Raw genomic sequence first — 13419 nt, 5'->3', positions numbered from 1 at the left:
TTAACTTTGTCACTGGTACACATTCTTTCGCCATAATCCCTTACAGCTTTTCAGACACTTGTTTTCGCAGTAAAGCATATTAAATACACCTGTTGGCTTGAAAATACAAGGTCAGTCTTCTTTTTCCTTCTTTATTCTACCTATCCATGCGAACTATATTTTCACACTGCTCTGAATGTTACCGAAATATGATAATTGTTGTAAGACTAAAAATAAAAGATCGAGCGAGAAGGAAAGGAAAAGAGGAGAATGATGAGAAGAAAGAATAGCAAAAAGACAAGGAAAGGAGAGGTAAAAGAAGAGAAAAAAAGAGAAAGAAAAGCAAAGAAAGAACCATAACAGTAAAAGACTTAAGGACAAAAAGGCAAGGAATAAAAGAGGTGAGAATGATGAATAAAATAAAAAACACAAAGATAGGAGAGAGAGAGAGAGAGAGAGAGAGAGAGAGAGAGAGAGAGAGAGAGAGAGAGAGAGAGAGAGAGAACGAAAACCAATCGAAGGACCATAACAATGAAACACTTAAGCACCAAAAAAGAAGGAAAAGAAAAGAGCAAAATAATGAAAAAAAGAAAGAATAAAAAAGAAAGAGAAACGAAAAAAAAACAAGAAAGAGAAGTAGAAGCAAAGAAAAGACAATAGTGGCAAATAAAGAGAACAATAAAGAACTACCCATTTCTAGAAGACTCACTAAACACGTTGGCAAGTTGACGGTCTTCGCGCTTCAATAAACTCTCGAGCTGTCGATTGTGTGAAAGATGAACGTTGCGGGGGACAGTTTAAATATGTACCTCCCCGACACTACCTTCCCTGTGGACAGTGGGCGGCTACACCTTGGTCTATAATGAGGGTTTGGGACAGTGTTACGTGTGTTGGGTGTGGTGGCTCTTGAACCTTCACTACTGGGACACATTGTTACCTTGAGATTTGTATACGATAAGACCATTTTATTGACATTAGCAAGTGACTATGGAGGTCAGAAAATTAATAGCCAAAGTCTTCACTATTTTAATCCCTCACATAAGTTTCTAGCTTTATAAAATCACCAAATAGTAACCAGAATGAATGTGGAAATGCGTCTTGGTACTGAAGGGTTACGTGCATTATTTGTCTTATGGTCTTCTCCTTTCCTCTCCATGCTTGTCTCGTTAACATTGAAGTCACTGTAGTAAACTGTTTTAATGGACACAAAGTTGAATATAAGGTTGGTTTGGTATTTTTAAGGTATAGAAGTAAATTTTTTAAGAGACCAATGGTGAGGAATTGTTTTAAAATTTATGACAAGAGGATTGATTAAAAGTTAAAGAGTTAAAGTAAAGTCCCATCATATTAAAACTAAGAATTTGAATTAATTCCTATATTTCTACATTTCCACAACGTTCTGAAAGCTTAACATACAAACACCCTTAACTCATTCAGTACTGGAACGCAGTTTTATCGTGAGTTTTGTGTACGATCAGAAGATTTTACTGACATTAGGAGGAGTCTATGGAGGTCAGAAGATTAATGGCCACAATCTTCACTATTCTAATCGCCACATAAGTTTCTCAAGCTGTGTAAAATCATCAGATAGTAAGCAGAAAGAATATAAAAACACATCACGGTATTCAAGGGGTTAAATAGAAACACACACACACACACACACACACACACACACACACACACACACACACACACACACACACACACACACACACACACACACACACACACACACACACACACACACACACACACACACACACACACACACACACACACACACACACACACACTGTTCACCTAGCAGTAAATAGGTACGGGATGTAACTCGAGGGGTTGTGGCCTAGTTTTGGTGTGTGGAGGTGTTGTGGTCTCAGTCCTACCCGAAGATCGGTCTATAAGCTCTGAGCTCGCTCCGTAATGGGGAAGACTGGCTGGGTGACCAGCAGACGACCGAGGTGAATTACACACACACACACACACACACACACACACACACACACACACACACACACACACACACACACACACACACACACATTTTCCAATAGTCTCAGTCCATACATTTCCACAACATTCTTTCACTTCACACATTAAAGACCAACGCACATCAAATAACCACACCAAAACAACCCCATTCTACACCAATTCACACCAACAATCAACACCTTTTGATAATTCCAACACACCCACATAACAACACCGCTGGGAGAGTGAGTGTGGCGGGGGCAGGCAGGTAGCGACACTCCACCACACTCTACCGCACTCCACCGCACTCAAAGGCAGGGAGTGGAGGCTGGAGTGGCGCGGGAACTGTACGTAAGCCTGACACATTAATATTCCCTCATTACTCACCACTCGCTGTGCTCAAAAGTGGACATGGCGAGAGTGGGCGGGCGAGGTGGCGGCGCTGTGGTCAGAGGAATCGGCTGGTGAAATGCTTTGATTTATTCACGTTTGTCAATGGTCCGTGTTCTGAAACGCTTTGCCCTCTCACCAAAACTATTTCCCGAGGCCACTTGGATGATTAGCGGGGATTTTAAGAATGTTTCTCCTGTTATTAATGTAGAAATCTTGTCACTCTCCCTCTAGAACCGTAAAAACACCTTAAAAAACTCGTGTAAATTTAAGCCGTATGAAATAATGGAGGTGAAAGAGAAGTACGCTTTGTTCTCTCACCAAGACTATTTTCCGAGGCCACTTGGATGATTAGCGGGAATTTTCAAGAGTGTTTCTCCGGTTAATAATGTAGAAATCTTGTCACTCTCCCTCTAGAACCGTAAAACACCTTAAAAAACTCGTGTAAAAAATAGATAAAGCCGTTTGAAATAGCGGAGGTGAAGCATAGACAAGTTTGAAAATACGAGTCAATAAGCGAAGGTGAGAGGGAGAGAGTAAGAGGCCTAGTGCGATCCAAGGCACAGTTTAAATGGTGTGAGAATGATCCAAAGTGAGAGTGAGAATGTGACAGTGATCCGAGGTTAGAGTGATGAAATGTTAGACTGATTACAAAAGCTGGGGTGTTTTTGGTACAGTAGGGTACAATGTCGGTGGTTGTGTGAGTGTAATGTGATAGGACATTAGCATACCGCTGGCACCGTACCACCACCACCACCACCATCACCACCTCAACACCACTATCATCAACAATTATAGCGATACGGAGCAGTGACATTATTCATCAGGAATAACGCTAACGCCAACAACAACAACAACAACAACAACAACAACAACAACACAACAACAACTACTACTACTACTACAACTGTTACTACTACTACTACTACTACTACAACTACTACTACTACTACCACTATTACTACTTCAACAACTACTACTACTACTACAACTACTAATTCTGCTGTTACTACTATTACTATTCTACTATTACTACTACTATTACTACTACTATTACTTCTACTATTACTACTCCTATTGCTACTGCTATTACCACTGCTACTACTATTACTACTACTTTTACTACTAATAATACTATTACTACTACTACTACTACTACTACTACTACTACTACTACTACTACTACTACTACTACTTTACTACCACCATCACCAATTTGAATATTATTACTGCTGTTGCCATCACCATCACCATCACCACGACCACCACCACCACCACCATCACCACCAAGGGAGGGAAAGAGGTGAGGACTTAAAAAAAACAAGAAAAATAAAAAGAAAACATACACACATCCAAAGCAAAGAAACACACGAAGCAACACATAAAACTGCAACTTGCCAACACTAAATCAGAATCTTGCCTTTGCTTCTCCTTTTCCTCTCCCTCCTCCTCCTCCTCCCTCGCCTCTCTTTCCTTCCTTCCTTCCTTCTTCCTTCTTCCTTTCTTCTTCCTTTCCTTCACTTGGCCTCTCCAATAATTTCTCTTCCTTCATCCTTCATACACATTTTTTCTCAGTTTTTCTTCTTTCCTACTCGTTCTCTTCATATTTCTTCCTTTTTCCTTCGTGTTTTTCTTTCTATTCATTTACTATTATTTCTTCCTTTCCTTTCCTTTATCTATTTTTCTTCCATCCATTCATCGAGTTTTTTTTCTTTTCCTTCTTCCCTACTCATTCATTTATCAGTCTTTTTCTCATGTCTTCCTCTCCCTTCCTTCATCCCACACCTGTCTAGTTACAATTCTCATCCATTTCCCTTTCTTCTTATCCTTTCTCTTGTATTTCTCTATTCCCTTCCATTATTTCCCTTTTCCTTGCCTTATCCTTCCTTCTATCAATGTTCTCCCAGTTACCAATCTTTTTCTGTCCTTCTTCCCATTCCCTTCCCCTCCCCCTTCTCTTCCTCTTCCTCCTCCTTCCCTTCATCCCGTCAGGTGTTCCCATGAAGGGCAGGTGAGGAAGGGCCATTAATCAGTGTGGGAATCATGATGGATTGGTAACGAGCGTCTTCTTTCCCTTCATTTCATCTTTTTCCTCCTCCTCTCATCCCTTCTTCACGGATTGAACACAAGGGAACACAAAGGAAGGCAGAGGACAAGGAACATGAAAGAGAGAGTGAGTAAGAGAGAGAGAGAGAGAGAGAGAGAGAGAGAGAGAGAGAGAGAGAGAGAGAGAGAGAGAGAGAGAGAGAGAGAGAGAGAGAGAGAAAATAAGTGGATATTTTCGTCTTTTTCTCTTTTTGTTTACCTCACATACACACAGACACAGAGAAATAGTGAAGAAATGGTTGGTGGGCAGAAATTTTCATCTGTTCTATCTTTCGACTCCATTAAATAAGATACTACAATCTACAGCACCCTACCACTACTATTACTACTACTACTACTACTACTACTACTACTGCTACTGCTACAGCTACTACTACTACTACTACTAACAAGTCTCATTCCTCTTACTTTTTAGACCCCTATTCCCTAAGAAAAACTGTGAAATTTACCTAACGAAGTCTAACCTAAAGAAACCTAACCAAATTTAACCTAACGAAATCTAACCTAACCAAATTAAACCCCACCAAATCAAACCAAACCTAACCTAACCTAACCTAATCTAATCTAACCTAACCTATCCTATCCTAACCCCATGTAATCCTAACCAAACCAGCACGAGAGACTGAAAAAAAGAAAGAACCGCACCACTGTTTTGAAATCATACAATCTTCCCCTAAACTTTGTCCTTCGAAGAACCCCAAAATATATATCAGCTGTCAAAGGAAATCCATAACGAGAGAGAGAGAGAGAGAGAGAGAGAGAGAGAGAGAGAGAGAGAGAGAGAGAGAGAGAGAGAGAGAGAGAGAGAGAGACTTATAGACGTACTAGTACATACATGAAAACAGACAGACAGACAGACATATACAGACAGACAAATAGACAGACAGACAAACAGACAGACAGGTATACAGACAGACAGACAGAGAGACAGACAAAGACACAGAGAAAGGGAACTTGACAAAATAGAGAGAGAGAGAGGGAGAGTGGGAGAGTGGGTGAGAGTAGAAGGGAGTGCGGGAGAGTAGGCAGAGAGGCTGTACTGATTTATAAACGCTCCCTCATTTACATAATATTCTCATCAAGTATTCCCCAAACAGTGCGCGGCGTGATTGTAACATTTACTGACTCACGCTGCGAAGTTAAGGAAAGTAAGTTAATGCTGAACTGTGCCAGAGAGAGAGAGAGAGAGAGAGAGAGAGAGAGAGAGAGAGAGAGAGAGAGAGAGAGAGCAGTTCCGGACAGAGGCAGAAAGAAAGATAGACAGGCAAACAGACGTACATACATAAATACAGAGAGACAGACAGATAGACAGACAAAGAAAGACAAAAAAGACATAAAACGAGACACACACACACACACACACACACACACACACACACACACACACACACACACACACACACACATGCAGGGACAAACAAATAGACAGACAGAGAAACAGGCAAAGACAGAGAAAAGGGAACTTGAGAAAATAGAGAGAGAGAGAGAGAGAGAGAGAGAGAGAGAGAGAGAGAGAGAGAGAGAGAGTGAGTGAGTGTCAGCTGGGAAACATATGAACTCTGTCTAAGGAAAGTTGGAGGGTGGAAGGAATGAAAGAAGGAAGGAAGGAAGGAAGGAAGGAAGGAAGAAAGAAAGAGAAGGAAAGGAAAGGAGGGAGAAAAAAATAAGAAAATAAGAAATAGAGGAAAAGAGGGATATGGTGGATGAGGGAACTGACACTGTAAAAAGAAAGAAGAGGAAGGAGGAGGAAGAGGAGGAGGAGGAGGAGGAGGAGGAGGAGGAGGAGGAGGAGGAGGAATACTACTCTCTGTGCAAAATTCAGACAATGCAAAGAAAAAACAAATGCGAGGATAAAGAAAAAAAATCACAAAGAAGGAAAAAAAAGAATAAGAGACGAAATATTATAACGTAGAGAGAGAGAGAGAGAGAGAGAGAGAGAGAGAGAGAGAGAGAGAGAGAGAGAGAGAGAGAGAGAGAGAGAGAGAGACACACACACACACACACACACACACACACACACACACACACACACACACACACACACACACACACACAGATGAAAGAAAAAAGGCAGATCAAGGGAATAAAAGAGAGCAATGACGGAGGAAGAATGAAATGATAAGAAGAAAGGAAGACAGAGGAAGAGGAGGAGGAGGAGGAGGAGGAAGAAGAGGAGAAGAAGAAGGAGGAGGAGAAGAAGAAGAGAGGAACTGAAGGATTAGTACCGGAAATACCAAGGCATTGAGGGAGGGAGAAAGATAGGGAGGGACTAGAGGGAGGGAATAAGGAAGGGAGGGAAGGAGGGAAGGAAGAGGGAATGGAGGGAGGAAAGGACCCACAAGGCACCCAATGTCTGGTTTTGGTTCGAAGGGAAACAGACGGAATAAAAAAACATGGAAAAAAAAGAAGGGAAAAAACCAGACAGGCAGATTAAGAGACGGAGAGACGGACGGGTTACAGAAAGGGAGAAAGAGACACACGTAAGGAAAAATAGATGAAGAGAAGCGAGTAAAAGATAGAGAGATGAAGAAAAATATATATAAAGAGAGGAACTGAGAGAAACGGGGAGAAAGAGACAGGCTAAAAAAAACAGATGAAAATATGAAAAAGCGAGTAAAACATAGAGAGATGAAGAAAATTAACTAAAGAAAGGAACTAAGAGAAATTAAAACGAGCATACAAAATGAACGAAAGAGAGAGAGAGAAAAAAAATAAAACAATTATACGAAACTAAAAATAATTAACGAAAGAAAAAATGGAATAAAGGAAACTTAAAGAAAAAAACAAAAGAAGGTAAAACAAAGACGAAAGACAGACAGACGAAGAAAAAAAAGGGAGAAGAAGAAAAGATGATTAAAAAGGGAACAGGAAATATTAGGTCCTTAAATATAAAAATAAAGAGACAAGGAGACTGAGAACAAAAGGGAAGAGAAAAAAAAGGAGGAGAGAAAAAGAGAGCAAGAAAACTAAAAGAGAAGTATGGTATGAAAGTAAAAAGAGAAAAAAAGAAAAATGTTGAAAAATGGACGTCTTTGTGAAGAAGATAGAAGATAAAGGGGAAGTGAAGGAGGAGGAGGAGGAGGAGGAGGAGGAGGAGGAGGAGGAGGAGGAGGAGGAGGAGGAGGAGTAGGAGGAGGAGGATGAAGAAGATGAAGAAGAAGAAGAAGAAAAGAAGAAGAAGAAGAAGAAGAAGAAGAAGAAGAAGAAGAAGAAGAAGAAGAAGAAGAAGAAGAAGAAGAAGAAGAAGAAGAAGAAGAAGAAGAAGAAGAAGAAGAAGAAGAAGAAGAAGAAGAAGAAGAAGAAGAAGAAGAAGAAGAAGACAAGCAGAGAGGGATACAAACAAAAAGAACAACAACAAAAGCAACAAAAACACGAAGCACAACTATAAGATGAAAAAAAAGAAAGAAAAAAAGAAGCAAAGACAAAGAAATACGAAAAAACTAAAATATTCACACCAAAAATACAAAAAAAAAAAAAAAAAACAAAGAAAAGAAGAAAAAAAAAACAAAATTATTACAACTTAAACAAAAGAAAGCAGAGAGAGAGAGAGAGAGAGAGAGAGAGAGAGAGAGAGAGAGAGAGAGAGAGAGAGAGAGAGAGAGAGAGAGAGAGAGAGAGAGAGAGAGAGAGAGAGAGAGAGAGAGAGAGAGAGAGAGAGAGAGAGAGAGAGAGAGAGAGAGAGAGAGAGAGAGAGAGAGAGAGAGAGAGAGAGAGAGAGAGAGAGAGAGAGAGAGAGAGAGAGGAGGAGGCAGAGAGGAATGAAGGAGGGAGAGGAGGGGGAGAAGGAAGGGTACGAGAGGATGACAAGGAGAGTAATAGTGTGGAGATGAGAGGGTGTTAAGGGGAGATGAGGAGGAAAAAGGAGGATAAAACTGGAGGAGAAGGAGGAGGAGGAGGAGGAGGGAGGAGGAGGAGGAGGAGGAGGAGGAGGTGTGATGGTAGTAGTAGAAAGTTAAGAAAATAAAAGTTTCAATTGAATGTTGTTGTTGTTGTTATTATTATTATTATTATTATTATTATTATTATTATTATTATTATTATTATTATTATTATTATTATTATAGTATTAGTAATGGTTATTATTAGAATAGTAGTAGTAGTAGTAGTAGTAGTAGTAGTAGTAATAATAATGGTAGTAGAAGTGGTAGAAGTACAAGTAAAATTAGAATAGAAGTAGCAGTAGTAGTAGTAGTAGTAGTAGTAGTAGTAGTAGTAGTAGTAGTAGTAGTAGTAGTAGTAGTAGTAGTAGCAGTAGTAGTAGTAGTAAACCAAAAATATAAATACGAACAAGAAGCAGAATAAGAGGATGAACCAGAAGAAAAAAAAAAGAAAAGCAGTAAAAAGAAAAGACCAGAAGAGAGAAAAAGAAGCAAGCGAAAGAGAAAAAGGAAAAGGAAGAGGAAAAACAAGCGAACACTCAAATAAAGAAGAAGAGGAAGAGAAGAGAAAAAAGATGAAAGCGTTGTGAAGGAAAGAATGAAGGAAGAGGCAACAGAGAGAAGAGAGGAAAAGAGGAAAGAAGGGGGAGGAATAGAGGGAGAAGAGGAAGGAGAGGGGAGGAGAAGGGAGGAGATGGAAGGGGAGGGGAAGAGAGGGGAGGGAAGGGGAGAGTAGGGTTAAGAAGGCCCTTTAAAATTCTTGGCTGAGGGGGTCTACAGGGCTCTATGGGCTCTGTATGGGGGCGACAGGGGAGAAGGGGGTAAGGGGAGGGTGGGAGAGGGTAGGGGTGTGGCTGGACGAGGGGAAAGTAAGGGTCCCGAGCTCTTGAAGTTTATATTTATCTACTTTATTATTTTTTCCCCTTAGATTTATTGATGAGATGGATAGAATACGTCAATCTCTCTCTCTCTCTCTCTCTCTCTCTCTCTCTCTCTCTCTCCGCTAACGTACAAGATTAAGATCAAGATAAGCTTTCGTTTTCTTTTAATATTTTTCATAGTGATTATTTAACATTATTTTCTTCTTCTTCTTCTTCTTCTTTTTCTTCTTTTCCTTCATCTTTTTCTTCCTTCTATTCATTTATTTACTCATTTTTTTCTATTATTTCATCCATATCTTCTCCCTATCATTAGCAATTATTATTCATGGGGTTATTCATCATTACTGTCTTGTTTTTCTTACTATTAGCTATTCATTCATTTACTTCATTTGGTCTGTCTACACTAATCCTCCCTCCATGCATGTAATCTCTCAATCATTACCAACAATTATTAATCATGAAGTTATCCATTGTTACTATCAACTTTTTCCTCCTCCTCCTCCTCCTCTTAGTAGCAGTGGTTGTAGTAATGGTGGTGGTGGTGGTGGTGGTGGTGGTGGTGGTGGTAGTAGTAGTAGTAGTAGTAGTAGTTGTTGTTGTTGTTGTTGTTGTTGTTGTTGTTGTTGTTGTTGTTGTTGTTGTTGTTGTTGTTGTTGTGGTGGTGGTAGTAGTAGTAGTAGTAGTAGTAGTAGTAGTAGTAGTAGTAGTAGTAGTAGTAGTAGTAGTAGTAGTAGTAGTAGTAGTAGTAGTAGTAGTAGTAGTAGTAGTAGTAGTAAAATATAAATAACAATAATAAGAAGAACCAGAATAAGAACAAGTCCTGAAGAAAATAAGAAAAAAAAAGAAAAGAAAAAAAAAACACGAATTAAAAAGAGGAAGAAAAAAAAAACAAGAAAAAGAAAAAGGAAAACCAAAAAAAGCGAGGAAGAAAACAAACTTAGGCCTATTTACTTATGAACTCGGCCTATTTATTTATCAACTATTTCTCTTTATTCTCTTCACTAATGGTCACCCCAGCACGCATTCCCTCACTCGCCACAAGCAATCATTATTCATTGGCGAAAGGAAAATATATATAATCTCTTTGGCAGCTTATTCAAAAACAGACCGTGATTAAACACATGCTAATGAAGCTCCTGTGTTCAATTATACGCTATGGTGGTGATGATTACCTGCTTAAACACAGATGAAAGGAAAAATATACGTGGATAGGCGAGGGAAGGGAAACAACATCAACAATAATATCAACATTTTTTTCTTTTTCCTGCTTATTCACAGATGAAGGAAAAATATACGTGGACAGGCGAGGGAAGGGAAACAACATCATCAATATCAACAATTTTTTTCTTTTTCTTGCTTAAACACAGATGAAAGGAAAAATATACGTGGACAGGCGAGGGAAGGGAAACAACATCAACAATAATATCAACGTTTTTTTCTTTTTCTTGCTTAATTACAGATGAAAGGAAATATATACGTGGACAGGCAAGGCAAGGGAAACAACATCATCATCAATATCAACAAATTTTTCTTTAACAACAACAATAAAATAACGACAACAAATATCTTTCCTGAAACACAGAAAAAAAGTGTACATGCAAGAGAAGGGAAACAGTAACAACAACAACAACAACAACAACAACAACAACAACAACAACAATAACGACAACAATAACAACAACGACAACAAATTTATTTTTCCCTGAAACACAGAAGGAAAAAAATAACAACAACAACAACAACATTAACAACAAACTATCTTTCCCTTAAACACAAATAAAGGAAAAAAAATGCATATAGAGACGAGAAGGGAAAAAACAACAACAACAACAACAAAAATAACAACAAATTCTCTTTCTCTCGCTTAAACACAAATGAAGAAAAATAATAAAACATGGACAGAGAACGGAAGGGAAACAAGAGCAACAACAACAACAACAACAACAGCAGCAGCAACAACAACAAGCACAACAACAACAATTCTCTCTCTCTCTCTCTCTCTGCAGGAATGAGTAATGGAAGGTTATAATTGGTTATTAGTGCTTGTTGTTGTTGTTGTTGTTATCATTGTTATCTGTTAATTATGGCAAGTTTTGATTTACTCTTGTTTCTTTTAATTCTTATAATCTTATCTAATCTATTTATTTATCTATTTACCTTACGTTGTTTGATCTATTTATTTATTTATTTATCTATTAATTAATTTTCAGTGGTATTGATTTTAATGTTATTCTCTCATGATGATTATAACTTTGATTATTTGTTTCGGCCATTGGTTTTATTATTAAGAAAGATGGTTCGAATTACTGCACCTATATGTTATCTTTATCTTTTACACATCAGCAGATTTTGTGGCAATTTTAACATTTACGCCTTCACAACTTATATAACCGTCGTTTTCGCCCCTTTCTTACGTCTTACCAGTGTCTTTAGTCTTTCACCAACTCTTACCAACTCTCGCCACTGTTTTAGCACCTCGGCAACCTTCCCAGGCCAGCCAAAAGCCACATCCTCACCTTCACCCTTTCCTTACCTCTTATCCTATCACTAACTCTTTTTTTTATGTAAGAGGGAAAAGCTGGCAAAGACCAACAGAAAGAGGAAAATAAAAGGTCCACTTAGAGAGCCAGTCCCCGTGCAGGTCCGAGAGAGTTAGCTAAAAGAAAGGGATAAATGTCTTAAAACCTCAGTCTTAACTACTCTTTTCCTTGTTTTAGCATCCCAGTAACCTTCCCAGGCCACACAAAGGCTCGTATTCTGAAACGCTTTGCTCTCTCACCATCAGTACTTTCCAAAGGCTCTAGTTAAAGATACTCGTGTTTTTAGGGATATTTTTTATGGTTCTGGTGATGGACTGGCAAGATATCTAGTTTATTAACCTCTTTAGTACCATGTCACGTTTCCATATTCCTTCTGCTTACTATTTGACGATTTTATACAGCTTCAGAAACTCATGTGAGGGAGTAAAATAGAGAAGACTGTGGCCATTAATCTTCCATCCTCCATAGCCCCTTCCTAATGTCAATAAAATGGTCTAATCGTACACAAATCTCACGGTAAAAAATGCATCCCAGTACAGAAGGGTTTAAAAGGAGAAACTGACTTGAAAACCCATCTAGTCGTCTCTGTGACCTTGGGAAATTGTTGTGATAAGAGAGCAAGGCGTTTCTGAATACTGGGGAAAGCGCCACACACTCACCTCTGATCGGCGTGTAGATGTTGAGGTAGAGACAATCCTCGCTTTGGTTCAGGAGTAGCGGAATGAGACGCTGCAGGTAATTGTAGCGTCCTTCTGACATCCTCTTCAGCGCCTCCGCCTTGTTGGTCACGTCAGGAAGCTTCTGAGGGCACACTGGGGGGAGACTCGCCGCATTCCTCTCCTCAGACCACTTCAGAGCACTTTTTGGGGGCATGAATCTGAGAGCTCCAACTGGCGGGGCGGCGTAAGGCACCCCGAGGAACAAGACAACGGGTTTCAGGTACCGGTTGTTGGGCTTCACGTGGACGCCTCGCACGGGGCCTGAATTAGTGTTGACTACCATGGATTCCCTCATCATCCTCACCTCGCCCGTTGCCAGCCCCACGCCCAGCACCACCACCGCCCACAGCCTCCACGACGCCGCCCACTGCAGAACAACGGGCGGGGGCATGGCGGGGGTGACTCACGTGGCTGGTATAGTGATGGCTGCTTTACTTCACAGAATAACGGCTTATCAAACCCAAGGTACGCACGGCCAGGTACACGCAGCCAGGTACGCGCAAACAGGCACCCTACGTCCCCAGGTACACGTTAAGTAATTACAGGTGAGTTTCCCGTTCTTTGACTGTACCGTTTCACTGCATCACTACATTTGGTACATGCACTCAGCGATTTTAGTCCCTCAGCGATCCATTCCAGTACGCGGCTCTTCCAGGTCTTCCCAGCGAGGGCAGGATTTACTCAGCTTCCAGAGTCCTCCCGCTCTGGTGACGCTGCGTTGATTTGTGTTGCATATTACTTCAGGCTTCGCTGCTTCAATGCTCCACTTTTTTTTTCTTTCGTTTTCTTTTTTTCGTTTCTCTTTTTATTTCGTGCTACGCTTCCATTCCCCGTTTTCTGTTTGAATTTGTGAGATTGTGAGGTTAGATAAGGCACACACACACACACACACACACACACACACACACACACACACACACACACACACACACACACACAGAAAGAGAGAGAGAGAGAG

The 13419-nt window shown here is 40.0% G+C and overlaps 1 protein-coding gene across 1 annotated transcript in view; it reads right to left on the bottom strand.

Moving 5' to 3' along the window:
• Positions 1 to 12744, bottom strand: part of LOC123512315 (neuroligin-1-like) — a 151826-nt gene extending 139082 nt beyond the window's left edge. The window contains exons 1-2 of the mRNA XM_045268652.1: positions 12571 to 12744; positions 12402 to 12532 (exon numbers count right to left, since the gene is read on the bottom strand). Coding sequence (XP_045124587.1) covers positions 12402 to 12532; positions 12571 to 12744 — 305 coding nt within the window. The remainder of the gene's footprint in view (positions 1 to 12401; positions 12533 to 12570) is intronic.
• Positions 12745 to 13419: the final 675 nt, after the last annotated feature.

Source organism: Portunus trituberculatus, chromosome 33, assembly GCF_017591435.1.
Source record: "Portunus trituberculatus isolate SZX2019 chromosome 33, ASM1759143v1, whole genome shotgun sequence".
NCBI classification, from domain to species: domain Eukaryota; kingdom Metazoa; phylum Arthropoda; class Malacostraca; order Decapoda; family Portunidae; genus Portunus; species Portunus trituberculatus.
Note: the sequence above shows the minus strand (reverse complement) of the source record. Positions and strands in the feature narration are given on the sequence as shown.